We start from the raw sequence: 26665 nt of genomic DNA, 5'->3' as shown, positions 1-26665 counted from the left end.
ACTGCCTGCCGGGGCCTTCCTTCATCCCGTGCCGCCCCCTGGTGGTCAGCGAACGACATAGCGAGCGATTGAACTCCCAGTCTCCCAGTCGAATTCCCGAGGGGACACTTTGCATATTAGCCTTTTATATATGTAGATATTTTATCAGTTTTTACTAATACATTCTCATATTGCAAAGAATGTTGTATAAGCATCTATTTAGTACAAGCATCTTGTGATGTTTGAATCATCAGAAATAACATAGAACTGTATATAGTGGACATTGAAGTCAATTTAATTCGACTTCATGTTTTCTTTTTAATAGTCTCCAAAGACAAAAGCAGCTGAAAACAAAATTAAAATGATTTGAAAATTTGTTGAAAGTTAAAAAAAATTGCTTACTAAATTACTGGTCTTCAGCACCATTTTTGTTTTCTGTTTTGATGTAGGTTCTTCTTTGTCTGTTTCTTCTCTTGCTCTTTTGACTGGTGTAGATACACCATTTTCATCACGTTCATCATTACTATCAAATTTAGTATTCTTGCTCTGAAACTATACTTTTAGCAGACCTCGTTTGGGCAGCTTTATTTCTCTTCCCTTTTCCTTTAAATCTTCAAACCTTTCAAAATTTTTTTAAAGATTGATTTCATAGAAAGGGAGAGATAGAGGGATAGAAACATCAATGATGAGAGAGAATCATTGATCGGCTTCCTCCTCCATGTCCCCTTCTGGGGATCGAGCCCAAAACCCAAGCATGTGCCCTGTCACAGAATTGGAATTGTGACCTCCTGGTTCGTGGGTTAACGCTCAGCCACTGAGCCACACTAGCTAGGCAAATATGCAATTCTTTTTACCTCAATTTGTTTAGGGATTCTTGTTGATCTTCTGTGATTTTCTAAACCAATCTTTATGTATTTATTTACACATTTGATAAAAATATCAGGGGGCCCCTCCCTTCCTGCCTGGGTTCTGACTGTGTCCAGCCAGGCTTTTGACCAGCTTCGGGTCTGCCTCTGGGACAAGGGGCCTAGTGCTGGGGGCTTTTGTCTACACAGGCAAGGGCTCCCATGCGGGCACTGGGGGGGTCTCTTGAGGGTCTGGGGCCCAGGGGCCTCTGCAGTCTATTCTCAGGAGCAGACACCTTTCTAGGGTTTGTCTGGGGTTGGAGGGAGGGTTTCCCTTGGGAATGGGGTGGAGGTTTCCTGGGCAGGGTGGAGTTTCAGCAGGGAAGCGGTGATCTGGATGCTGGAGGTCTTAGGGCTGCCCCCTGTCTGCAAGGGGCTGGGGGTGCTTGGTGAGGACTTGCCCGAGAAGGATGGGGTAGGGACCTGGTCCTAGGGGGATTAGGAGGGTGTCTTCAAGCCTCAGAAGCAGCTCAGGTGTGAGAACTGGGGAAAGCCTGAAGGTAATTTGGGCAGGTTTGGAGTTTGAAATAGAAGCGTGTGTCTAGAGTCTTAGAGACCCTGACATGCATTGAAGAAAAAAAATGTCAGAAGTAAAATCATTATGAGGACATAAGTAACTGTACAGACCTACCCCAAAGCAGACAAATTCTCCAAAATCAGAACATGAGCAACATCCTGGTCCTTTACACCTCCGCACTCAGACACTGTTGTCCACACCTACCCATGCCCAGCAATCACAGGCGCTAAGTGAAGACATAACCCAGGGCCTGTCCTTGGCTTGTCAGGTCCTAGAGATGAGAAGAGAGAAGTGATCCATGAGAGAAGCTGGGGCTGTTCAATGCATCTCTGCTCTGCCAAACTCAGAGAAGGCAAGACGGGAAGCACCAGGCAGTTATTTCTTTGGCACAAAACTTCACAGGCAACAAGGAGTTTCAGGGGCCTAATTTAGTGTCTGGTTTAGATCCAACTAGGGAAAAAAGGGGAAAATCTGATCATTTAAATTATTTGAAAAAGCCGGGGGTGGGGGGCGCTTTGGAGGGAGGAGGACTTAAAACTTGATCCCTGTTTTCCCACCAGATGGCAGCATGACCACAAGCAGAATGAGTGAGGCCAAACTGATACCATTTGACTGTGACTTCATTCAAACTGCATAGGTTGCTTTTATTTTAGCTCTGAAGAGAGGAGGCAAAACTTTCAGAGGAAGAAGAGAGTCACATAAGCTCCTTACATTAGTGTGTGGGGCAAGACTTTATCTGCTGGTTCACACAGCTTGTGTACAGCTCTGAACGATCCAGGGAGTGGCCCAACCCCACTCCTCTACCTTTATTTAGCCTCCTGAGGTGGACAAGTCCTCGGCATTCAGTCAAACGTGAAGTCTGAAAAATAATGTCCAAATAAAAATGTTGTTTTCTAGACAGTGGGACTAGAGAAATTCTATTTAACTCCCAAATCCCTACTTAAAAAAACTTTTTAAAATTGATTTCAGAAGGAAGGGAGAAGGAGAGAGAGATAGAAACACCAGTGAGGAGAGAATCACCGATGGGCTGCCTCCTGCACACCCCCTACTGTGGATGGAACTGCAACCCGGGCACGTGCCCTTGACCGGAATCGAACCCGGTACCTTTCAGTCTGCAGGCCGACGCTTTTTCCACTGAGCCAAACAGGCTAGGGCCCAAAATCCCTACTTTTTGACACAAAGAGTTAAAAATGTATTTCAAATTCAGTACGTGAAACACTGAACTAATAAACGTTTAACATAAAAAAAAATAAGCCTGGCCAGTGTGGCTGGGGGGTTGAGTGTCGACCTATGAACCGGGAGATCAGGCAAGTGCTGGGGTTGCGGGCTCAATCCCTAGTTGTGGGAGTGCAGGAGGCCGCTCATCAGCAATTCTTTCTCATCACGTTTCTGTCTCCTTTTCCCATTTTCTCTGAAATAAATTTTACACACACACACACACACACACACACACGTGTATAAATTAATGGGAGATGTTTTGAGCATTTCTCCACTGATCCTATCAAGACAGTACTAGTACAGTAAGCTACTGCCTGAGAGAACTGGTTTCCCCATGTTTTGGTAAATGGGCCAAGGAACGAGGTGTCAAGCCAGGTTAACATAGTGTATGAATATAGAAGAACTGGCCAGTCCAAAGGAAACGGTTTTGGGTAGACAATGGGTGGTATTTGGGAGGGGAAGAGAGAAATTTCCTGGTACAAACTTTATGTCCCTCAAGATAGAAGCAAGGTGAGGACAGGGCACTTACTCTGTCAAGCAATAGTTTACATCCATTGAACATAGAACAATCACAATTCCCAGAGCACTCCCAGTGACTCCTCATTGAACCATCAACTGGCCACCTTCCCTTTCCAGTTGGACCTTCAGACTAAAGGAAGTCCAAATGCTGCAGAACTGATGGTGGAAACTAGCATGTTGGTAGAGGAAGCAAAAAGAAGTGGTCCCCTTCTGGCCTGAACTGCGCCTTGTTCCTGATTAGTTCACCGGAATACTGAATTGAAAAATGCTTGGCCTGAGAATATGACAGTGCCGCTAGGGATGCCTCCTTATTCTCTGTTTTTTTTTGGGTTGCTTTTTTCTCTGACAAATTTTATTGGGGGAAAGGAATGGATTTTGAGGAGAAAAAATATGGGGCAGAGAGGTATGGAATAGAAAATAAATACAAATGTAAGCTTCTTTGCTAATTGTTTTATAACAACAAATGAGTACAGCGAATACTCTGTACAAAACAACACAATAACGGTTCAAGATCAAGGTGTTTCTTCAGGCAAGGCTGAAGATTTTCAGTCTCTGGTATTTGGAATTTAGGCTGCACTCCTTATTTTTGGATGGATCACTGGGTGTGTAGTACAGTTCATGCTTTTAACCAGATTTGAACAGAAGAATGGACACTTGGCCCAGGTAGAAGTAGATGAAGTGTTTGGTTTCATGTGTCACGTAACTACCGAAGTTCCTTCCCACGATGCAGTGCCAGGTGGGGTTGTACTTCTTGTCAAACTCCTTCTTAATATGGGCCGCAATATCCTTTTCTATGTTATATTTCTCCAATGCCTGAGTAGCACATTCCACGGAGTCCTGTTGCATCTCCTCCGACATATCGGCATTTTTGATCACCGCCTTTCGGTCGCACATGGTTATGGTGGAACAGCGGCTGGCCTACTGCAACTGTCTCCTGGGGGAGGGGCTGGCGAGGCTCAGACCCAGCTAGAGAAGCTGTCGCTACAGAATCCCTGGCCCTTATTCTCTGTTTCGATACAGAACAAAGAAGGCTCTGAATGAAGCCAGAGACCAGTTATTGAATTATCTTGCACTGGTAGTTACGGCAGATGTTTTCTAGTACCTGTCCCCATTCTGTAGCAGAGTGATAGGGACGGAGACAGGGCTAGAAGCAGCCTGTCCTGTCCCTTCTTATCCCAAAGTCCTTCTAGCATACTCGATCCGGGCAGGGCCACAACTACCCTCATTCTTCCACTGGGAATACAGGGTGGTGGCCTTGGCTTCCCCCGTTTACACATGTGATGTAGTCCTTTACTTTGATCTCCATGTTCTTGACTTTCAGAGTGGCCATGTGCAGCTTCCCCAGGAAATCTGGCATAGCACTGGAAACCATACAACTCACAGCAGTGAGGAAACACAGTCTGTGATTGTCACTGTATGTCCACAAGGCGTCAAATGAGTTGTGGGGATGGTAGCCTTTGGGATTCAATTGATCTAAATCTTACAAATTCTGGAGACTCCAGCACACTAGGGTGCTCCACAGCACATGACACCAGCTTCCATTTTATTTTGCTTTCTTTATTATTTCTTGCAAAGTAATCTTCCTTGAAAAGTGTTAGCAGATCTCTGTCGTTGTACCTTTGCTTAGGGGTCTCCATAAGCTTTTTAGCAGATTCAGTGCTGCCAAGCACAGCAGATATTGATCCATTCAATGCTTTGTGCCATGTTCTTCTCATCTGAATATTTAGTACTTGACCTTTAACTTCCAACTATTCTTTTATGTCATTAAGTGTTGCATCAATAGGGAAGCTTTTAAAATATGTTTTTCTTTTTTCTTAAGCAGATCTGTTTTACATCATGTTTATACTCACCAGTAACTTCAGGAAGGGGTTTATCTGGAGATCTTTGGAGTTTAGATTCATTTTCACTTATTTCTATGAGTTCTGCCTTTGATTTGTTCAATGCTTCTACTGTTACAGTAAAGTCTGTTATATGGTTTAAACCAGTGGTTCTCAACCTTTCTAAAGTCGCGACCCTTTAATACAGTTCCTCATGTTGTGGTGACCCCCAACCATAAAATTATTTTCGTTGTTACTTCATAACTGTAATTTTGCTACTGTTATGAGTCATAATGTAAATATCTGTGTTCTCTGATGGTCTTAGGCGACCCTGCTAGCGGTTCTCAATCCCAGGCTCCAGCATTCCTCCCAGGGGACCCAGTGCGTCTGCCAGATGCTGCCCATTTTGGCACAGGACCCTTTTATATATTTTAATTGCAGTATTAGAGTCAGTTTCTCAGCAAACCTGTCACCTGCTTCTTTTTTCAACTTGTTTTTGAACTAACCTTGTGAAAAGAACACAGAGGTAGCAATTTTGTTTTTCGTGTTTTCTGCCGCTCTGGAGCCATAGGTTCAGTGGCTCTCTGTTTCTGGGTGTGGGACCAAGGGTGCCGCTTTAGGGGCCAGTGCCCGGCAGCAGGAAGGGCGGTGAACCTAGCCTAGTTCATGCAGCTCCCACCTTCATATTTTCAATGTTTAGTTAAAGATGGTAGCACACTAGCCTTGTTCCTAGCTGAGAAGTCACCGTGTATCACAATCGCCTCCTGTGTCGGCTCTCAGGTACTCCAGAGTGGAAGGTCTCCTGCAGTCCTTGCTACGATGACCTAACTTTGCATTCCTTTGCAGTGTATTCCGATAGGAATTTGTTCACTGTGTCTGCTATTGTGTGATTGTTGAGCTTGCCTTCACGGGCAAAAGAGAAAGTTCTTTTTTTCTATGTATACAAATTGGCTTAGGTATCAGTTCTTCCTATGTATGGGAAGCAATCTCAGGAAGTTTCCATAGTTATATGGTGGCTCTTAAAGAACCTATCCTGTGATCACTTCCAAGAAATTAGAAACCCTATCTAGAGTAGTAATATAACCCCAACTCCTGAATATTGAAAATTTTCTCCTACTTGCAGTTGACACCTACTGTTTATTGGCCCTGTGTCAACAGGAGAGGTATTTAATCTTAGTTTCTCTCTGAGCCTGACTTTCTTCTAGGGTAGGTGGGAGATATTTCATGACCCTCACTATGTGTGAGATGAAATGAGATGATAAATATGAAGCCTTAGTACAACTCTTGAGATGAAACACCTGTCAATATAAGAGACATCCAAACCTGTGAAGAATTTTTGTGAGTTTATTTAAGCCAAAACTGTCGATAGTTGTCGGGAAGCAAAATCTCAATGGACTGAGATAATACTCCAGAGCATGTCAGTTTTGTACCTTATTTTTTAAATAAATATATTTTATTGATTTTTTACAGAGAGGAAGCTAGAGGGATAGAGAGTTTAGAAACATTGATGAGAGAGAAACATCCATCAGCTGCCTCCTGCAACCCCCTACTGGGGATGTGCCCGCAACCAAGGTACATGCCCTTGACCAGAATCGAACCAGGGACCCTTCAGTCCGCAGGCTGACGGTGTATCCACTGAGCCACACCGGTTAGGGCTGTACCTTATTTTAGTATACCTTACAATCAAAAGAGGAGATGTTTGTGGGTTACATGAAATCTATTGGTAATAGGTTAGGGAGGCGGGAGAAAACAAAGCAGGGAAACTTCTGGGATAAAAAGTGGAATGATAGACAAACTTTTTTTACATAGGTTGGTATAGGATGGTTAACAGTCAACAGTTAATAACATTGAGGGGATTTGTGGTCTCTGTAGAGTGGTGCCTATGCTTTGAGGGGTCTGGAAAAAGGAAAATTACTTGGATATTCCAATGATATGTTATCATAGCTGTAAAAATAGACTCAGTTGAGGTAAGGATTGACCTTTGTCAGGGAAAATATTGGCCTAGGACATGACTACTCACCATAAACTGCTCTTAGTTAAAGATAGTTTAATTTCAGACCTTCCTTTGTGGTTGCTTTCGGTCTCTGTGTTTGCAAGGCCTCCATGCATGCCTTCCCTGAGCTAGTCAGGTTAGCATGTGGCTCCTTTTTGCCCACGTAGCATAGCCGCTTCCTTGTAGGATTGGGGTCTTGACCCAAGTCAGAGAACCCCTGCATACTTCATAAATATAACTAGACAGAATGAGTGAAAATAGAAGTGGTGAAAAACAGAGAAAGGGAATTTCTGGAGTGAAGTGGAGAAAAGAGGAGGAAAGAGGAGATGGGGAAGAATACCAGGAAGTTGTGATGGGGCAAAGTGGGAAAAGCCAGTCATTTTTCTCATCCCCATAATAGTCCGGGAGAATGCAGACCTTCCACATCTGGACTGCTTTCCTATCTCTCTAGGCCTGAGTCCTCCTGATTGTTCTTAGAATTTATATATTGGAATAGCTCCAGTATGATATTATCCCTGCACTTTCAATGCTTGGGTATTCAGACTTGGGATTTTCTGAGTCAGGCTGTTTTGTATATTTAAAAGCCACCTAAAAAGTCTTGGTATTTGTAGACTGTCGAAGTCACTGCCGCTTCAGGCACCTGGTCAAAGTAGGTCTATCATTGTGGGGATCCCTTCGTGTTATGCACCGGTGCCTCCATGACCACGTGAGCTCAGACACGTTCTTTGATGTGAGCTCTACTTCTGCTACCAGGGGGCTAAAATCGCGCGCTGGACCGTACCTTCCCCCCCGCCCCCCCCCCCCCCCCCCCCGCCCATGCTCTACCTCAAGAGAGCTGCCCAGCTCTCCCCCCCTCCCTGCTCTCTGGATTCCTGGCTGTCTTGACTTCCACTGCAACCCCCCAAGCCCTGCCACTTGGCCTGCTTGCCCCTGCCCGCTTTTGTGCCTCCAACTTGGGATGGATTGGCTTGGTGCTCAGCCCAACTCAGGGAAAGCTGTGTATCTGGAGTGGCCAGTGACTGGCCTGGCCTCAAGCGCTCCCGTCCTCTGCTCGGTTCCATGCCCATCTCTTCCAAAAAGCCTCAACACCGCACACCATCCCCCTTAGCAAACTGAAACTAACCTATCTGCCTTTGATCTTCTTGCATTTTATGCTTGTAACAGTTTTTTCCTTGAAGTGATCTGTGTGAACAGTGCCATGACTACCCCCGCTAGTTGCAGATCTTTTAAGGCCCCAGAAACTTGGGAGAAGAAAGGTCTAATCATTTATTCTCCAGCAAGCAAGGGCAGCCAGGCACTTAGGTGACCTAACCCTGTGTCAAGGTATCTTTTCTTCTTCTATTTTTCCCATGAAGACTTGTAAAGTTCCCAGGAGCCCAGACTTTCTCCCAGCACATTATTGTTCCATTTTATGCCAATTATGCCATCACATTATGGGGGCCAGAATCCCTGTTATCTTCCTGTGAGCTCTTGTCATCTTTGTGAATCCCGCAGAAGTCTGTTAGACTGTCAGCTCCCTGGGATGTAAGTCGGTGTGGAATTCATCTTTGTTCCCAGGGCACCTGTACATGGCATTTGCTACTGTAAGCACTTGTTTTTATAGGTAACGCCTAACACTCCCCACAGCCTGTCTCCGTTTCAAGCTGTTTTCATGTATTATATACCCTTACCCCTGCGACGACCCTTCGAGGCAGATAGGACACCTGCCCTGTTCACACCTGTCCCTCATCCTAGCCCTGCCCACTCTATGCCCCGCCCTCACGGGCATTTGCGCATGCGCCCTGGGGGCAGGCCGGATGGCGCATGTCTGGGCCGCGGCCACCCGGAAGCCTGACTGGTGGGAGACCCTATGATGGCGTGGACTGTGCCTGGTGTCCCGCCCTCCCTTCTGCCCTTCCTTCTGCCGGCTCTCCGCATTGTTTGAGCCCCTGCTCATCCTTCTAGGCCCAACTCTTCCCAAAAGCGTTCTTGAAGACTGGCCTCCCGCCTTTGTTGCTACTGGCCTGCCGCCATTACAGGAGCCGGCCCTGCTGGGCCTGCCGCCATTACAGGTGCCGGGCCTGCCGGGCCTCTCGCGCCTGCCGCCATTACAGTAGCTGGGCCTGTCACGCCTGCTGCCATTACAGGAGCCGGCCCTGCTGGGCGAGTCGCCATTACAGGAGCCGGGCCTGCCGGGTCTGTTGCGCCTGCCGCCATTACAGGAGCCGGGCCTGCCAGGCCTGTCGCCATTACGGGTGCCGGGCATCCCACCATTACAGGAGATGGGCCTGCCGCCATTACAGGTACTGGGCCTGTCGCCTTTACAGGAGGCGGGCCTCTCGCGCCTGCCGCCATTACAGGTGCCGGGCCTGCCGCAATTACAGTAGCTGGGCCTGTCATGCCTGCCGCCATTTCAGGAGCCGGGCCTGCCGGGTCTGCCGCCATTACAGGTGCCGGGCCTGCCGCTATTACAGTAGCTGGGCCTGTGGCGCCTGCCGCCATTACAGGTGCCGGGCCTGTCGCGCCTGCCGCCATTACAGGTGCCGGGCCTGCCGCCATTACAGGTGCCGGGCCTGTGGCGCCTGCCGCCATTACAGGTGCCGGACCTGTCGCTATTACAGTCGCTGGGCCTGTGGCGCCTGCCGCCATTACAGGTGCCGGGCCTGCCGCTATTACAGTAGCTGGGCCTGTGGCGCCTGCCGCCATTACAGGTGCCGGGCCTGCCGCCATTACAGGTGCCGGGCCTGTGGCGCCTGCCGCCATTACAGGTGCCGGACCTGTCGCTATTACAGTCGCTGGGCCTGTCGCGCCTGCCGCCATTACAGGTGCCGGGACTGCCGCTATTACAGTAGCTGGGCCTGTCGCGCCTGCCGCCATTACAGGAGACGGGCCTGCCGCCATTGCAGATGAGGGGTCTTCACACTCAGCCCGTTTTACATCCTCCTCACCCTTCCCCACACCTCGCCTAAAAAGCCTCACTGCAGCCCACCATTCTGCCTCCTCCCCAAAGGTGAAATGAACCCTCTGCCTCTGAAATGTTTGCCTTTATACCTTTAACGTTTATTTTCCTTTTCCTTGGGCTGAGCTGGGTGAACAGTGCCCTGACTTCCCGCACCGGCCGTAGCCCTTTTAAGTCCTGGGAAAACTTGGAGAAGAAACGTCTACCCTGAAAAGCAGTATCTAAAGACGCTTTATTCTCTTCCAGCAGGAAAGGAACGTTTCCAGCCTGGAAGTCACAGCTGGGTGACCTAACACTGTCTGCCTTAAGGTATGTCTTCCGTTTTAAATCAGCACTTGGTGAGTTCCCAGAACTTACCTTTCTCCCAGCACAGTGTTGTTCCATCTCTGACAATCACGCCATTCCTCACTGTGTTGCTAGAAAGGCAGGTGAGGACTGGGGGGGGCAGGAGAGGTAAGACCCGGCACACACCAAATGGATGGGAACCACTGGCAGTCTTTGTGTCCCCAGGACCCCTCCCAGCTTCCTGGGCCCTCGTCTTTCTGAATTCCTCAGAAGCTATCCTAACCGTTTGACTTTTCTCTATTAGGTTGTCAGTTATCTGGGGTCGAAGTCGATGTCAACCTCATCTGTGTACCAAGGCTCCCGGCACATGGAAGTTGCTATTGTAAGTACTTGGTTTTGCAAACACCACCAAGAGCCTGTCTGGGTTTCAAGTTACTTTCACATATTCTATCTTTGCTCCTGTGCCAACCCTTTGAGGCAATGGGAACCTGCCCTTTCCAAACTCACCCCTCACCCCTCACCCCAGTCCTGTCCATGAAAAGTTTGCTTTCTGTTCCCTGACCCCTGTCTTCTGTGGGTGTAGGAAGAAAAATATGAAGCCACCTCCCTTTTGCTGCGAAGGGGAGAGCTTGTCCTTACCCATAACATTGTCTGGCAGCTCTTCACTTTCCCGGGGCGTGTAGATAGCAGTCCTCTGACTAGGGGGCTCTCGCGGCTCCCGTCCTCCTCTTTCTCTGGCCTCCTGTGCCACGTGCAAGGGGAGTGGGGCACTGGGGGTTCGGGACTGAGTCCGAGGGGTTCGGCCCAGGCGTCTGCTGCGAGATCGGCTTCGGTGATCCATGTTGATTAAACAGCCACGCAGCCTCAGTGAATTCTAGGCCCTGTGCTGGGCCTCTACGTTTGGGCACTGGGAGAGGAAGCTTGGGTAGAGAGTTATTGCCTAAAAACTCTGCTCTGGGCCGAGCTGAGGTGCGGCAGTTGGCAGCAGGGGTTGCCCACCAAGTGGGCCCGTGAACCTCCTGCCCACTGGAGAGGCCAGATAGGCCAGCTCCCCAGCGCCAACGGTGCGCCCCTCAGTTCCAGCGGAATCCTTGGGCAGTTGAGGTTCTGGGAGGCAGTTTGCTCTGAATCCTTCTGTCCAATGATATCTCCTGAGTGCCGCCGCCTCAGGCAGGCATTGTGCTGTCACAGTGGCAGGCAGTCACAGGGAGCTTGGGCAGGGGCACTGCCCCCACAGCACTCACCAGCCAGCTGGAGCCCTTTACCCATGTGAATAGTATAAAACCATCAGGCACACAGGGGTGGTTCTATCTATAGAATGCACCTGAGAAACACCTGGGGAGATGAAAAACATTCAAGTGTATGGAACCAGCCCCAGAAATGATGTAAAAGTTCCGGGGAGGGGGGTGGTCCCAAGTGTCTATGGGTTCACAAACGATGTGAAAATCCACCCCCGATGGAGGTTAATAGCACAGGTTTGGCGTCAGCTGGCTCTGGGTTCCAATGTGAGTTCTACCGCTGCTTGTCCCTGTGGCCTTGGGAAGGGTGTGGAACCTCTCTGAGCCTGAGTTTCATCTGTAGATGGGTGACTGACGTTAATACCTTCCCCATGTGACACTGACAGGATAATGAGCTCATGATATAAGTGTAAAACCTAACTTGGAATGTGGGCCAGGCTTAGGGACTCACTTCTAGTGCTCCCCACAGGAGGAATGCTTTGTGCCTTCTGAGGCCAAATCATAAAAAGGATTGTTTCTGTCTGTCTTGCAGGGAGATTACTTTTTGTCCATACATTTTTTGAGATGAAATTCACAAAACATTATCCTTACAAAATGTGCAATTCAGTGGTTGTTAGGGTAGTCATATTGTTCTGCTTTGTGCTCACTCCTGTCTAATTCCAGAAGGTTTCTATCACCTCCCAAAAGAAACCTCATGCAGGTCAGCAGTGAATTCTTCCCTTTCCCCAAGCCCCTGGCAAAAACAAATCTGCTTTCTTTGTATATAGACTAGAGGCCTGGTACCCTTCAGCCTGGCCTGCACCCTCTCCCAGTCCGGGATCCCTGGGGGGGGATGTCCTAATGATGGGTTAGTGGGCCTAAGTCGTCAGTCGGCCATCCTCAGCATCGCCACATAGGCGGGAGAGGCTCCCACCACTGCCCCTGAGCTCGCCTGTCATGAGCCCGGCTTCTGGCTGAGTGGCGCTCCCCCTGTGGGAGCACACTGACCACCAGGGGGCAGTTTCTGCGTTGAGTGATTGCCCCCTGGTGGTTAGCGTGAGTCATAGTGACTGGTCCTTCCACCATTTGGTCATGTGTATATTAGCCTTCATTATGCAGGATATACACTGTAGATGAGGCCCCCTAGAACCATAAGAAATGCAAAAAATTCACTGTTAACTCATTCTCAAATTGCCCCCACTTAAAATCAAATTGCCCCCCTGTGGGGCGTGTTCTGAACCTTGGGAACCCCCTGGGCTTGACACGTTTTCTCTCTGAGCTTCATTTCCGAATGCATACGCATATTCCATGGGAATTGTAATCTCTTCTCCGCCTACCTCGCTGGGTTGTCATGAGGAGGTTCTGAGCTGATAAATCTAGAAATGTTTCATCAAGTAAGTAAGTGATGTCTAAACGGGAAGGGATTGTGATTTTTAAGCCCACGGGTGCCCTGGCTGGTAGCAGGTGCTGATTAGGGGAGGAGGGCCTGATTGTTTTCTGGGACTGTAGCTATGGAAGCTTTGCAGAGGGTTCCGCAGAGGTGCGGGCTCTGCCCTGTATCAGTGGTTATCCTTTGGGCGTTATGGGGGGCGGCGAGGCAAAGGGGGAGTACCTGTCAAACCTTCCCGCTTGGCACCTTTCTTTAAATTGTAGTGGCTGTTCTGCAGCTGTATCCGCCCAGGGCGGGGTTCCAATCTCCTGGAGCGGGGTGGCGGCTGAGCCTTGGCGAGCCAGGAGGGCTAGGAGGGTGGGTTTAGTGATGCCCCCAGCGAGGTTCTGAGGGATTCCGCTGTGGAGATGGAGCTGCTGCTTTGGGGGTGGGGGAAGGGTTTGATCCTGGGGGGCCGCTCAGGCCTGCCTCCACCCCGGGTCTGGAGTTGTAGGGAGGAGACACGTGCCTGACCCCAGCAGAGGGGGCCTGGCAGTGGTGGGCGATGGGCCCCGGGTGCCTCAGCGGCACTGATGGGTGGTTTCTGGCGTGCTTTTATTGTGGGTGCCCTTGGCGGGGGTGGTGGGGTAAGATATCAGAAGTGGGAGGTGTGGGTGCAGTTACCCCCGAGGGTGGGTCTTCTCCCGTCTGGTCAGCCTCCTTGTCCCCCTGCGGGTGCGGGGGCTGGGGTAGGGTGTCTGCTCAGGGATTGGAAGAGCTCCCTGTGCTGTTGGACTTCCTTCTTTGCAATCCAGGCTCCTGTCAGACACTCTCCTCTGACCCTGGGAACTTGGCTCCAGCTGCCCACCCCCTGCTGCACGCACATCCTCCTGCTGGTCTGTGAATATGAAAATTGGTCGTTACTGGGACACCTTAACAGACAATTAGCATATTACCTCTTATATGTATAGATTTGCCTAATGTGGACATTTCATATAAATGGAATCATACAATGTGTGTCTTATTGTACCTGGGACCCTTCAGTCCACAAGCTGACGCTCTATCCAGTGAGCCAAACCAGTTAGGTCTAGGCTTAATAGTTTTAAAGTTCATCTATGTTGAGGCACGAACTGGATGAACCTTGAAACTAATTAGCCACTCCTTTTTTTTAAAAAAAAATGTTTTTATAGATTGTAGAGAGGAAGGGAGAGAGGGAGATAGAAACATCAATGATGAGAGGGAATTATTGATCAGCTGCCTCCTGCACGCTCCAAAATGGGAATCGAGCCTGTAACTCGGGCATGTGCCCTGACCAGGAATGAAACTGACCTCCTGGTTCATTGGTCAACACTCAACCACTGAGCCAAGTGGGCTGGGCAAAGCCACTCCTTTTTATGGCTGAATAATATTTCATTGTATGGACATACCAATGTTTGCTTTCACATTAATAAATTGATGGATATTCAGGTTGATTATACTTTTAGACTTGTGATTAATGATATGAATATTCACACACATTTAAAAAATGTATATTTTTATTTTTTTAATTTAATGAATTTTTATTGTTCAGATTATTACAATTTTTCCTTTTTTCCCCCCATAGCTCCCCTCCACTTGGTTCCCACCCCACCCTCTGCCCTTACCCCTCCCCAGTGTCCTCATCCATAGGTGTACGCTTTTTGTTCAGTCTCTTCCCGCACCCCCCACTCCCCTTTTCCCCCGAGAATTGTCAGTCCACTCCCTTTCTATGCCCCTGATTCTATTATATTCACCAGTTAATACTGTTCATCAGATTTTTTTATTCCCTAGGTTTTTAGAGTCACTTGTTGATAGATACGTATTTGTTCATAATTTTTATCTTTATCTTTTTCTTCTTCCTCTTCTTAAAGAATACCTTTCAGCAGTTCATATAATTCTGGTTTGGTGGTGATGAACTCCTTTAGCTTTTTCTCATCTGTGAAGCTCTTTATCTGACCTTCAATTCTGAATGATAGCTTTGCTGGGTAGAGTAATCTTGGTTGTAGGTTCTTGCTATTCATCACTTTGAATATTTCTTGCCACTCCCCTCTGGCCTGCATAGTTTCTGTTGAGAAATCAGCTGACAGTCGTATGGGTGCTCCCTTGTAGGTAATTAACTGTTTTTTTCTTGCTGCTTTTAATATTTTCCCTTTGTCTTTTGCCCTTGGCATTTCAATTATGATGTGTCTTGGTGTGGTCCTCTTTGGATTCCTTTTGTTTGGGGTTCTATGCGCTTCCTGGACTTGTAAGTCTATTTCTTTCACCAGGTGGGGGAAGTTTTCAGTCATTATTTCTTCAAATAGGTTTTCAGTATCTTGCTCTCTCTCTTCTTCTGGCACCTCATTATTCTGATGTCAGTATGCTTGAAGTTGTCCCAGAGGCTTCTTAACTACCATCAAATTTTTGGATTCTTTTTTATTTTTCCTTTCCCGGTTGAGTGGTTTTTGCTTCTTTGTATTTCAAATCTTTGACTTGATTCTCGTGTTCCTCTAGTCTGCTGTTGGGTCTCTGTATAATATTTTTTATTTCAGTCAGTGTATGTTTAATTTCTAGTTGGTCCTGTTTCATATCCTCGTGGTTCTTGCTAAATTTATCGGCCCTTTCTAGGAAATTCTTGAAAAACCTTATAACCGTGGTTTTGAACTCTATATCCAGTCATTTGTTTTCCTTCATTTCTTTCATTTGTGATTTCTTTGTCTCTGCAGATTCGCTGCTTCCCTGAGTTGGTTAGGGTAGCTTTATGTGCTATGTGTCCTATAGCCCAGTGGCTCAGCCTATCCTGTTACCTGAGGTGGACACTCTTGGTGCACCCCTTTGTGGACTCTGTGTACAATCTTGTAGTTAAGTCTTGATTGTTGTTGGTATCACTGGGAAGAATTGACCTTGAGGCCAATTGGCTGTGAGGATCAGCTGTGTCTACGCCAGGAGAACTGCTGTGATGGAGACAGCCTTATGAGAAAAGACTTGCAAAATTGCAAAAGCCTCTGTGCTCAGCTTGGATGGGGTGGAGTCTTAGGGCGGGGCAGACAGCCTTGGCTTCCCGTCAGCTCTGCCCTATGAGGCCTCTGGGTCTCAGTGTCCCTCAGTAATCTCTGCAAGCACCTCTAAGAGTGAGCTGCCCTCAAGTTTCGCCGGTTGCCAAGACAGTTCAGTTTCTCCCCCAATGAATCTGGATTCCCAGATTCTCACCCGGAACTGGAGTTCAGCGCAATCGGGAGTTTCCATTTCCCACCCGCTACAGAAAGGAAGCTGCATTCAGCAGTCAGTCCTCTCTTTGCACACTTGTGCATGTGCCTCCAGACCTCTGCCTTTCGCAGCTCCCCTGAGTTTCTGCCTGACAGTCCAGATTCCTCCCGTATAAGCCGGGGTCCCCAGTGTCTCGCCTGGAGCTGGGGTTTAGTGTAGTGGGGGAGCTTCTGTTTCCCACCTGCTAGGGAAAGCCAGTGGCATTCAGCAGTCAGTCCTCTCTCCTATTCGGAAGAGGGATTGAGCCCACAACCTGGGTGTATGCCCTGACTGGGAATTGAATCTTGACGTCCTGGTTCATAGGTCGATGCTTAACCACTGAGCCACCATGTCCAGGCTGTTGATTTTTTTTTTTTTTTTGCTGTGCTGAAGCTTTTTATTTTGACGTAGTCCCATTTGCTTATTTTCTCATTTTCCCTTGCCCTAGGAAGTGTATCGGCAAACATATTGCTACGAGAGATGTCTGAGATTTTGCGGTCTATGGTTTCTTCTAGGATTTTTATACTTTCATGACTTACTTTAAGTCTTTTGTTAAAAATATTTATTTTTTAAAATGTATTTTATTGATTTTTTTACAGAGAGGAAGGAAGAAGAATAGAGAGCTAGAAATATCGATCAGCTGCCTCCTGCACAATTCCCACTGGGGATGTGCCCAACATCAACGTACATACCCTTGACCAGAATCGAACCCAGGACCCATCAGTCCGAAGGCCAACGCTGTATCCTCTCAGCCAAACCGGTCAGGGCTTACATTTAAGGCTTTTATGCATTTTGAGCTTATTCTTTTTAAAAACTTGTATTTATTTTGTAGTTTTTTGTTAATCCTCACCTGAGGATGTTTTTTATTGATTTTTAGATAGAGTGAAAGGGAGGAGGAGAGAAACATTGATTGGATGCCTTCCACATGCGCCCCGACTAGTGCGAGGTAGGAATGGAGCCTGCAACTGAGGTACATGCCCTTGACTGGAATCAAACCTGCGACCCTTCAGTCTGTGGGCCAGTGCTCTACCCAATGAGCCAAACCAGCTTGGGCGAATTTATACTTGTGTGTGGTGGTCTAGTTTTTTTGTGTTTTGTTCTTGTATGTACCCGCCCAGTTTTCCCAGAACTATTTATTGGAGAGACTATCTTTCCTCCATGGTATGCTTTTGCCTCCTTTGTCAAATGTTAATTGAACGTAATGGCTTGGTAGGTTTCTGGGTTCTCTATTCTGTTCCATTGATCTATGTGCCTTTTCTTGTGCTAATACATGACTGTTTTGATGACAGTGGCTTTGTAGTATAACTTGATATCTGGAGTTGTGATCCCTCCTACTTTGTCCTTCTTTCTCATGATTGTTGCAGTTATTTGTGTCTTTTTTGGCTCCATATATATTTTGGGGATATTTGTTTTAGATGTGTGAAATATACCGTTAGTATTTTAATAGGGATTGCATTGAATCTGTAGATTGCTTTGGGTAGTATGGACATGTTAATGGTGTTAATTCTACCAATCCATGACCACGGTGTATCCTCCCACTTGTTTATATCTTCCTCTATCTCTGTTTTCAGTGACCTGTAGTTTTCCGAGTACAGGTCTTTTACCTCCTTGGTCAACATGTTAAGCGCCCAGTCACCGGTGACTGACACTATACTTTCCATCGGTAAGACAAAATAGGCTGGGCACTTAACGTGTTAAGTTTATTACTAAGTATCTTTTTTTAATATATATATATATTTTATTGATTTTTTACAGAGAGGAAGGGAGAGGGATAGTTAGAAACATCGATGAGAGAGAAACATCCATCAGCTGCCTCCTGCACACCCCCTACTGGGGATGTGCCCGCAACCAAGGTACATGCCCTTGACCGGAATCGAACCTTGGATCCTTCAGTGTGCAGGTTGACGCTCTATCCACTGATCCAAGCCGGTCAGGGCACTGAGAACTTTTTTTAAATGAAAAATGGGTGTTGCATTTTTCGAATGTATTTCTGGGTCTATTGATATTATCATGTGTTTTGGTCTTTCAGTTTGTTTATGTGATGTGTCACATTTATTGATTTGCAAAGATTATGCCAGCCTTACATCTGTGAAATAAATCCTTTAATATATTGTTGGATCTGATTGGCTAATATTTTGTGGAGGATTTTTGTATCTATGCTCATCAGGGATATGGCCTCTACCATAATTCCATTTTTTTGTAATGTCTTCTTCTGGTTTTAGGATTAGGATAATGCTAGGTTTGCAAAAAGAGCTTGGAAGTGTTCCTTCCTCTGGAATTTCTTGGAATAGTTTGAGGAGGATAGGTATTACTTCTCTTTTGAGTGTTTGGTAAAAGTCCCCTGTGAAGCCATCCGGATCAGGGCTTTTGTCTGCTTGGAGTTTTTTGATTACTGCTTCAGTTTCGTCAGTTTTCATCCTATTCAGGTTTTCTGATTCTTTATGACTGAGTGTTTTTTTTACAAGTTTTTATGTGAACATATGCTTTTAGTCCCTCACATTGATCATTATACTCCCCTACCTCCCAGGCCCTAGGCCTTTTGTGACCCACCCTGCATTTGGGTTCATCTGCTTCCCTCGGTGGCCTGCTTGGCTCTTTTTCCTTTTATGGCAATCTCAGCCTACTGTTTTTTTGTGGGGTCCTTATCTATTCACCGGAAACACATATTTTCCTGCATTTTCTGGCAGTTCAGTTTACATCTAAGGCTATAATTTTATTGTCCCTTCTGCCACAGACAGTTCCAACTCCAGTCTCTAGACTTGACTTGTGTGAGTCAGATGCTAGTTCCTGTGATCCTCAACCTACAAGGAGACACAGCTTTCTGAAACCTTTTTGTCATGTGCTTGAGGTAGCAACATTTGTCTCTCATTCTAGAAGTCATCTACCAAGTCATAAGGACACTCAAGCCCCTCCTGGAAAAGCCCCGGTGGGAAGAAACTGAGTCCTCCCAGGAACTGCCAGCACCAACTCGCCAGCCTTGTGACTGCATCTCTTTGAAACGGATCTTGCAGCTCCAGTCAGTTCTGATGACTGCAGCCCCAGTGACATCTCCACTGAAGGCTCATGTGACATCCTGGACCAGAACCACCTAGCTCCCTTCTTCCTGAATTCATGACCCACACGAACAGTGAGTTTGAAAAATGTTCATTATTGCCTAATTTTGAAGGTGTTTTTTGAAACACAATTCATATACATAACTGTCAGCAATTTAGAGTGTACACTTTAGTGATTTTTAGCACATTCATTGTTATGCAACCATTGCCACTGTCTCATTCCAGAATATTTCCACCCCCTCAAAATGATATCCCATGCCTCGTAGTAGTCACCCTTATTTCTCTCTACTGCCCATCACCTAATAACTGTAAATTTACTCTCTGACTGGAAGGATTTGCTTATTATGGAAATTTACTATAAATGGAAACATACAACATGTGTTTTTTAAAAAATATATTTTTATTGATTTCATAGAGAAGAAGGGAGAGGGAGAGCGAGCTAGAAACATCAGTGATGAGAGAGAATCATTGACCCGCTGCCTCCTGCATGTTCCCAACTGGGGATCGAGCCCGCAACCTAGGCAGTGCCCTGACTAGGAATCGAGACATGACCTCCGGGGTCATGGGTCGACACTCAACCACAGTGCCACACCGACTGGGCACAATGTAAGGTTTTTTTGAATGACTTCTTTTAGATATCATAATGTTTTCAAGGTTCATCTGTGTTGCAGGACAGGTCAATCATTTATTCCTTTAAAATAAAGACTTTGTTTTAGAGCAGTTCTAGGTTTATTTCAAAATCCAGAGGAAGGTATAGAGATCTCCCATATACCTGCTGCCCTCCCACATGCATAGCCTCTCCCACTGTCAGCATCACTAACCAGAGGGGTACATTTTTAACCAAGGATGGACCTACATTGACACATCATTGTCACCCAAAGTCCATAGTTTACCTTAGCGTTCACTTGGTGTTGTGGGAATGGGTTTGGATGAATGTATACTGACATACAGGTTGGGGCAAAAGTAGGTTTACAGTTGTTTGTGTGAGAAACTATGATAGTTAATAATACAAGAATAAACTGTTTTGCATACTCATTAATGTGAACCTACTTTCCCCCCACCCTGTATATCCATCATTATAATATCATACAGAATGTTTTTACTGCACTAAAAAAATCCTCTGTGCTCTGCCTGCATTCTTTTTTGTAGGTGCATAATATTCCACTGTAATGCTATACTGCATTTCGTTTACCCATTTATGAGCTGATGGACATTTGGGTGTCTAGTTTATTATTATGAATAATGCTTCTATGAACCTTTGAAGATAAGTTTTTATGTGAACATATGTTTTTAGTTCTCTTGGGTATATATAGTATACTGGAATTTCTGAATCCCAAGGTAACTGTGCTTGACGTTTTGAGGACTTGTCAAAGTGTTTGTCATAGCAACTGCACCATTACATGCTGGTAATGTACAAGGGTTCTGATTTCTGCAAATCCTCTGCAACACTTGTTAATGTCTTTATTTTTGATTTTAGCCATCCTAGTTGTTATGCAGTGGTATCTCATTGTGGTTTTGATTTGCATTTGTCTAATAACTGATGATGTTTAACATCTTTTGAGCATCTTTTTCATGTGCATTCTGGCCATTTGCATATCTTCTTGGGAGAAATGTCTTTTCATGTTTTCCATTGTTTAATTTGGTTGTCTTTTTAAAAAAAGATTTTTAGAGAGAGGAAGGGAGAGGGATAGAGAGAAACATCAATGGGCTGCTTCCTGCATGCCCACTACCGGGGATCGAGTCTGCAACCAGGCTTGTGCCCTGACTGGGAATTGAACCGGCAACCCTTTAGTGTATAGGACAATACTCCAAGCCACACCAGTTAGAGGTAATATGTTTGTCTTTTGATTGTGGAATTTTTAAGAGTTCTTTGTATATTATGGATACTACAACCTTATTTGCCTCTGTACGACCCTCTGCAAAAAATTGAAAGTATGAAGAGCATGATTGAGTTTTCTTTTGAGATGACCATAACATCCTTCTCTCCCTTTTTGTTTTCTTAATTGCAATTTAAGAGTAGGATAGGCTCTTTCAACTATTGCTTGTCCTTGAGGGTTGTAAGGGATACCAGTTTTGTGACAAATTTGATATTGCTGACAAAAGTCCCGAAAAGCAGAACTAGTGTATGCGTGCTGGGGGCTTCTTTTTCCAGCATTAAGAAAGATTCAGCAGTCTTTAGAAAGGCTGTGCGTAGTTGGAGTCCAGAGACAAAAGGTAATTTTGAAAGGCATTGGGGGTCAGAGGAGCTTTAGCTAAGCTAAGTTCTCCTTTTCTCAGTACCCTTGCATTTTATTAATACAGTTTATCCTGAGACAAGGTGGAGATAATACACTTCAAAGGGGTAGAGTACAGAAGCATTGTCATATTGGGGAATAGCCTATGGCTGTTCAGGTGTTTGGCCAACAGGAGGCAATAACTTTTAGATTAAGATGCCCTGAGTTGTCTGGCAGCAAACAATCATCCTATTCTTGTTTGAGGGAAATGCCTTTTAGCCATTCCAGCAGGAGATAACATACGTGACTCAGCCTTTGTTGAGTCCCCAAGTTCAATCAACCTTTTGATGAAACTCTTGCAATTATGACATGCTGGAACTGGCTTCCGACATATACAGGTCCATTGTCTGTTTTTAGCTCTAAGGCAGGTCCTAGTAATGCAAATGCGGCTAAGCAAGGATATCAATTTGTCAGATTTATTTAGCTTTAAGACCCCTAGGATTAACCCCTAAAGATTGTACAGGGCAATGAACCACACACTGAGAGCACTTCTTAACAATTTGAGACCTTGCTCAGGAGAAATATGGAACTGTTTGTGCAAGGCAGCAACATTTTGATCCAAAGCATGGAAGCACTGGGCAAGAGAACATGGGGTAGCCTCTTGCATTACAGCAAGGAGGTGATCAATAGCCTCATTTCCTATAGCTAACGGACCAGGGAGACCTGAATGGGATCAGATATGACCGATAAAGCAGGGAAATTTTCGTTCTCTAATGACCTTTTGACGGCTGAAAAATAAATGAAAGAGTTCCTCCGAATTAGTGTGCCCTATAGTAGCTGTTTCAATAATTTTTGCCATACCTACCACATAAGCACTATCACTGTATAGGTTGATGGGTTCCGTAACAAAATCAAAGCATAAATAAGATCTTGCATTTCTACCCGTTGTGCTGAAATATAAGGGTTTTGAAGGACTTTTGCCTTAAGATCTCTAATACCTATAAGTGATATTTCAATGGGATGCCTGTAGGGGATGGTAACCCCAACTGAAGGGGTCTCGTAATCTTCATGGTTTTATTAATTGCCCTCAGGTCTTGTAATAGTCTCCATTTACAAGATTTCTTCTATATTACAAATATGGGTGTATTGCATGGACTGTGAGTGGGTTTAGTATGCCCTGCCTCAAGTTAAACTCAAATCAACTCTTGTGCAACTTTTAACTTCTCTCCCAATAGGGGCCATTGATCAACCCAGACAGGGATATCTGCAAGGCAGGTCATTTTAGCTGCTGTACGCTGGGTCAGAGAGATGATCAAGACCCCTGTTGAAAATTCTGATAAACTAATCCATGCCTCCCCTTTTGAGTGGACATTGTTATAGACGAATGCCTCCCGCTGATTCTTCCCCAGTCCTTTTAGGGGGTGAAATCCTTGACTAAGCGTTTGAGAAGTAACAATGGAACTGGGACTTGTTATTAAAACCCTCGTCTGCTTTAGCATATCCCGACCCCATAAGTTAACAGGTAGATGTTGTAATCCATAAGGTTGAAAATAGCCTGTACTTCCATCTGGATCTTCCTATTGAAGGAGTTGAGCACTCTGCAAGGGTTGAGTAACATGCTCCATTCCTTGCAATTCAGAAGTCATGGGGTTTAAAAGTCAGGCCTGTGGCCAATGTCTGAAGGCAACAACTGACACATCAGCTCTGGTATCTATAACCCCTTTAAAAGGCTTCCCATTAATCCTTATTTCTAACTCAGGCCGGCCCTTCTTGACTATTCTTGTCCAGTATACCGCACTGCTGGACCCAAAGCCCCCTGCACCTGGGGGCTGACTGGCCAAAGGCCGCCTTCTGGATAGTAGGGCAGGAGGAGAATTTGTGCTATTTTTGGGTCTGGTAAGACCTGAATTATAGTATTAATTGTGCCATTACTTTAGTTTCGCCAGTATAGTCCTGATCTATCACCCTGGGGAGAACTTGAAACCCTTTCAGTGTTAAACTGCTCCTCCCTAAAATTAGCCTGCAGGAAGGGGACCATACACTCCCATGGCAATAGCCTGAGGCCCATCTCCGGGGTTAGTACTTATAGGGAGGTGGGACAGAGGTCCAATCCTGCGCTTCCGCTTTCCGCTTCCCGCTTCCCGGGGTAGTGTGGTAGAGGTCTTGGACTGTTGGCTTTGGGCCTGAGCCGGCTGGAAAGGCTGCAGTGGGGTCAAGGATAAGGCCCCTACTGTTTGGTGGGGCCGGGGCTGGCCCGGATTGGAGTTTCCCTGCCTAGGGGGCAATGGATTATCATCAACATCAGTCTTGGAGTGGCATTCATTTGCCCAATACTTTCCTCTTCTGCATTTTGGACATAGTCCAGGCTGCTTGTTTCCACTGCCCGTAGCCTTTTGACTTCCATTTTTAACTTGACAGTCCTTAGCAAATGCCCTAGTTTACCAGAGTTAAAACATCCCTCTTTCTTTTTCTGATGACCAGCAAGCAATACCTCCTTTAATGCGGCAGCTAATGTCATTCCTTGCACGTAAGCTGGTCCAATGTCAGCACAAACACAGATAAAATTATGTACAGTACTGATCTTCCTGTAGAGTCGTAAAGCCTCTTGACATCTCTATTTGCATTTTCAACAACTAATTCTTTCACGAGTTCCATTCCAGCCTCAGGGTCAGCCACAACCCTGCCCGCTGGTTTGGAGCAAGCTAGCCACAACATCCTGATAATGGCTCCTCAGGGCCCTGCCTAATTTTACTTATGTCTAAAGATTTTCCTCCTTTTGTTGGCAGCTGCCTCCAGGCTTTGGTGACACGGGTATTTATTTGTTGATAAGCTTGCATGGGGTATACTAACTGAGCCTGCAAAGCCCCAGGAGGTCCGGTGCCCATGAGAATATCAAATATAATGGGTACCTCCTGAGCTTGGTTTCTATGAGCCTGTTCCACACTTAAGTTCTTCCCAATTAGACTTCCATTATAAGTAATCTCCAGGTGAGAGACAAGCCTTTGCAACAGTATTCTAGTCACTAGGAGCCATAGCTTCCTCTGATACTCTATCTGGTAACCCCAGCACAAAAGGGGAAATTGGTCCATACGTAGAACAAGAAGTTTTCAACTCCTTCAAAGTCTAAAAAAGGTATAGACTGATGACCACGGAGCATCTAACCTGGATTCTGAGGATCAGGCTGCTCAAATATAGTGTATAGACTGAATCCTGAAGTATCTTCCCCAGCCTGCCTAGCCTCATACAGAGTCTGCTGGAGTGGGGACAAAGGTACAATTCTTGTCTCTGCTTGTTTAGGGGTTAATTGGAGAGGCTTATGAGAAACAGTTAAACTCCCCGAATGCTTGCATCAGACCCCCACCATCCCAATCCTGCCGGCATTGTTCCCTTGCTGCCTCCTCCTCCAACACTCCTTCATATTTGGGAGGAAGCACATTGTCCAGAGGGCTCTCCCCCACAGGAGCTGTAACCCCAGGGACCAGAGGTAGTGGCGGAGGCACCCGATGGTCACAAGCCCTCTGGTAACCCTCCATTATCTGTCTTAGTTCCCTGGCCACATTCACCCACTCCCTTTTGGGAGTGAGCTCTAGGCAGTCCCGAATCAGGGACACAGACTGAAAGTAGGGATAGGAATTTTCTCTGGAACTTCAGCTATATAACAATCTGTAAGTTGCTTCCCTACCTTCTCCCATGTCTCCACATTTACTGTCACCTCCTCAGCAAACCATCGGCAAGTTTTATTTACAAAATCTACCAAATCAAGAAGCTGTTGATGCCTTATAGAACAGCCCTGTGCTCGGAGCATAGCCTTAAGCATAGATACATGTAATTTCTTTTCCTGCGATCCTGAAAACCCATGTTTTACACCCAGCTGCTATTAAATTTTGCTCCTTACCTTACTTTCGCTTTCTGCGCGCTTCACTGGAGCATCCTTTCACTTGATAATTGTAGTTCCCCTGTACTCAAGCCCTACGTTGTGCCCCACATGAACTGCATCCAGCATGGCCAGTGCTGAACCTGAGGAGGGGTAGTAAAGGATTAAAGAAAACAGACGAGAATACAATTGGGACCAGGTGGATCACTGCACCTGGATGAGGACAAAGTGACACAGCCTGTAAGCCGAATCTTTATTTTATAGTCAGATTACACACAGCAAAACAAGGGAGTGGTCAAGACGTTTACAATGGTTTTTTGTTTGTTTGTTTGTTTTTACAAACTCTTGTGTTGACTTTCAATAGTGTTGACTTTCAATAGATCGAAGCAAGGGAGCTGCTCTGCTACGTACGAAACCCCGACCCAGAAGCAGGTCGTCTATGAATGGTTTAGCACCAGGTTCCCCACGAACCGGCGTGCGTGTCCCAATTTCTCCTTCAGGGACGTAAGCACAGGTGACCAAGGGTGCCTCAGCCAGTCTCTAAACTGACACGTACTACCCAAGGTACTTACTTAATATTGACCGAGCATAAATTACACAGGAGACAGACATGCAATGCACGAATCACTCACGGTTTATTTACAGAGTCCTGGTGGTTTCCAGACCTCGGCAGGCCACCCGGGGATCCGCGCCGACAGACACACACACTGGACGTTGGACGTTGCAGCTGCAGCTCGGCGTCTTGCTTGAGGCCTCAGTTTCCGGCTCACTGTTCGGACTCACAGTCCACGGCAGAGTTTGGGCAAATTGCAGGAAGGGGGGTGGAGAGTGACCGTCTGTGGAGGAGCAGAGCAGGCCTCTCTGATCTTCCTCTGGTGCTTCCTCTTTTTATGTGCCTAGATGGGCGTCTTCAGTGTGTCTTATCAGCGGGTCCCAGGAGCCTTGCATATCTGGTTTTACATATGGGGAACAGATCACTTTATCTATTTTCTACATACAGGCCACTCAGGGGTGTTTATCAACCTGTTTACATTACATTCAATACTTTTTAACATCACACTTTAATATCACACTGTAATTCCACACTTTGATACTTATTCTATATTATTCTTATTACTATTACTATAACAGTGCGTTGCATGAAGGACGAGGGGGTGGCCCCCTTTCCAGCCGCACCCCGTTTCCCAGGACAAAGACGCGCAGCAGGGATGGCAGGGGACCGGCTATCCAAGGCCAATGGTGCTGCCATATAGTTCTGCCATGGCGGGATTCTAACTTAGAGGTTTTCAGTCAGAATCCCACAGATGGTAGTTTTGCCCCATGGGCTCCTCAGTCAAGCACATACACATATTTTTTTAAAGCCCTAGCAAAAGGAAGGGGGTGATTGACACAGAACACTTATGATTCCTCTGTAAGGAGAAGGGGTGGGTGGCAAGGACCCCAGGAGGAGATGGTAATTCTTCATCAGGAAGGTGGTAACTTGAGCATGTGTTCCACACTCCAGTATCCTTCTGTGATTTGCCAG

At 46.2% G+C, this 26665-nt stretch overlaps 1 protein-coding gene across 1 annotated transcript; it reads right to left on the bottom strand.

Moving 5' to 3' along the window:
* Window positions 1-3536: 3536 nt before the first annotated feature.
* LOC307095938 (dynein light chain 1, cytoplasmic-like) lies at window positions 3537-4108 on the bottom strand. Its single transcript, XM_079765559.1, has one exon. It carries the CDS (start codon window positions 4030-4032, stop codon window positions 3763-3765), a length of 270 nt encoding a protein of 89 aa, XP_079621685.1. The 5' UTR covers window positions 4033-4108; the 3' UTR covers window positions 3537-3762.
* Between the last annotated feature and the right edge of the window lie 22557 nt (window positions 4109-26665).

This window comes from Cnephaeus nilssonii (genome assembly GCF_951640355.1).
Source record: "Cnephaeus nilssonii genome assembly, chromosome: X".
Classification (NCBI taxonomy): domain Eukaryota; kingdom Metazoa; phylum Chordata; class Mammalia; order Chiroptera; family Vespertilionidae; genus Cnephaeus; species Cnephaeus nilssonii.
Note: the sequence above shows the minus strand (reverse complement) of the source record. Positions and strands in the feature narration are given on the sequence as shown.

Coding starts and splice junctions, on each gene's coding strand:
- LOC307095938 (XM_079765559.1), bottom strand. CDS start 4,032: ATGTGCGACCGAAAGGCGGTGATCAAAAATGCCGATATGTCGGAGGAG.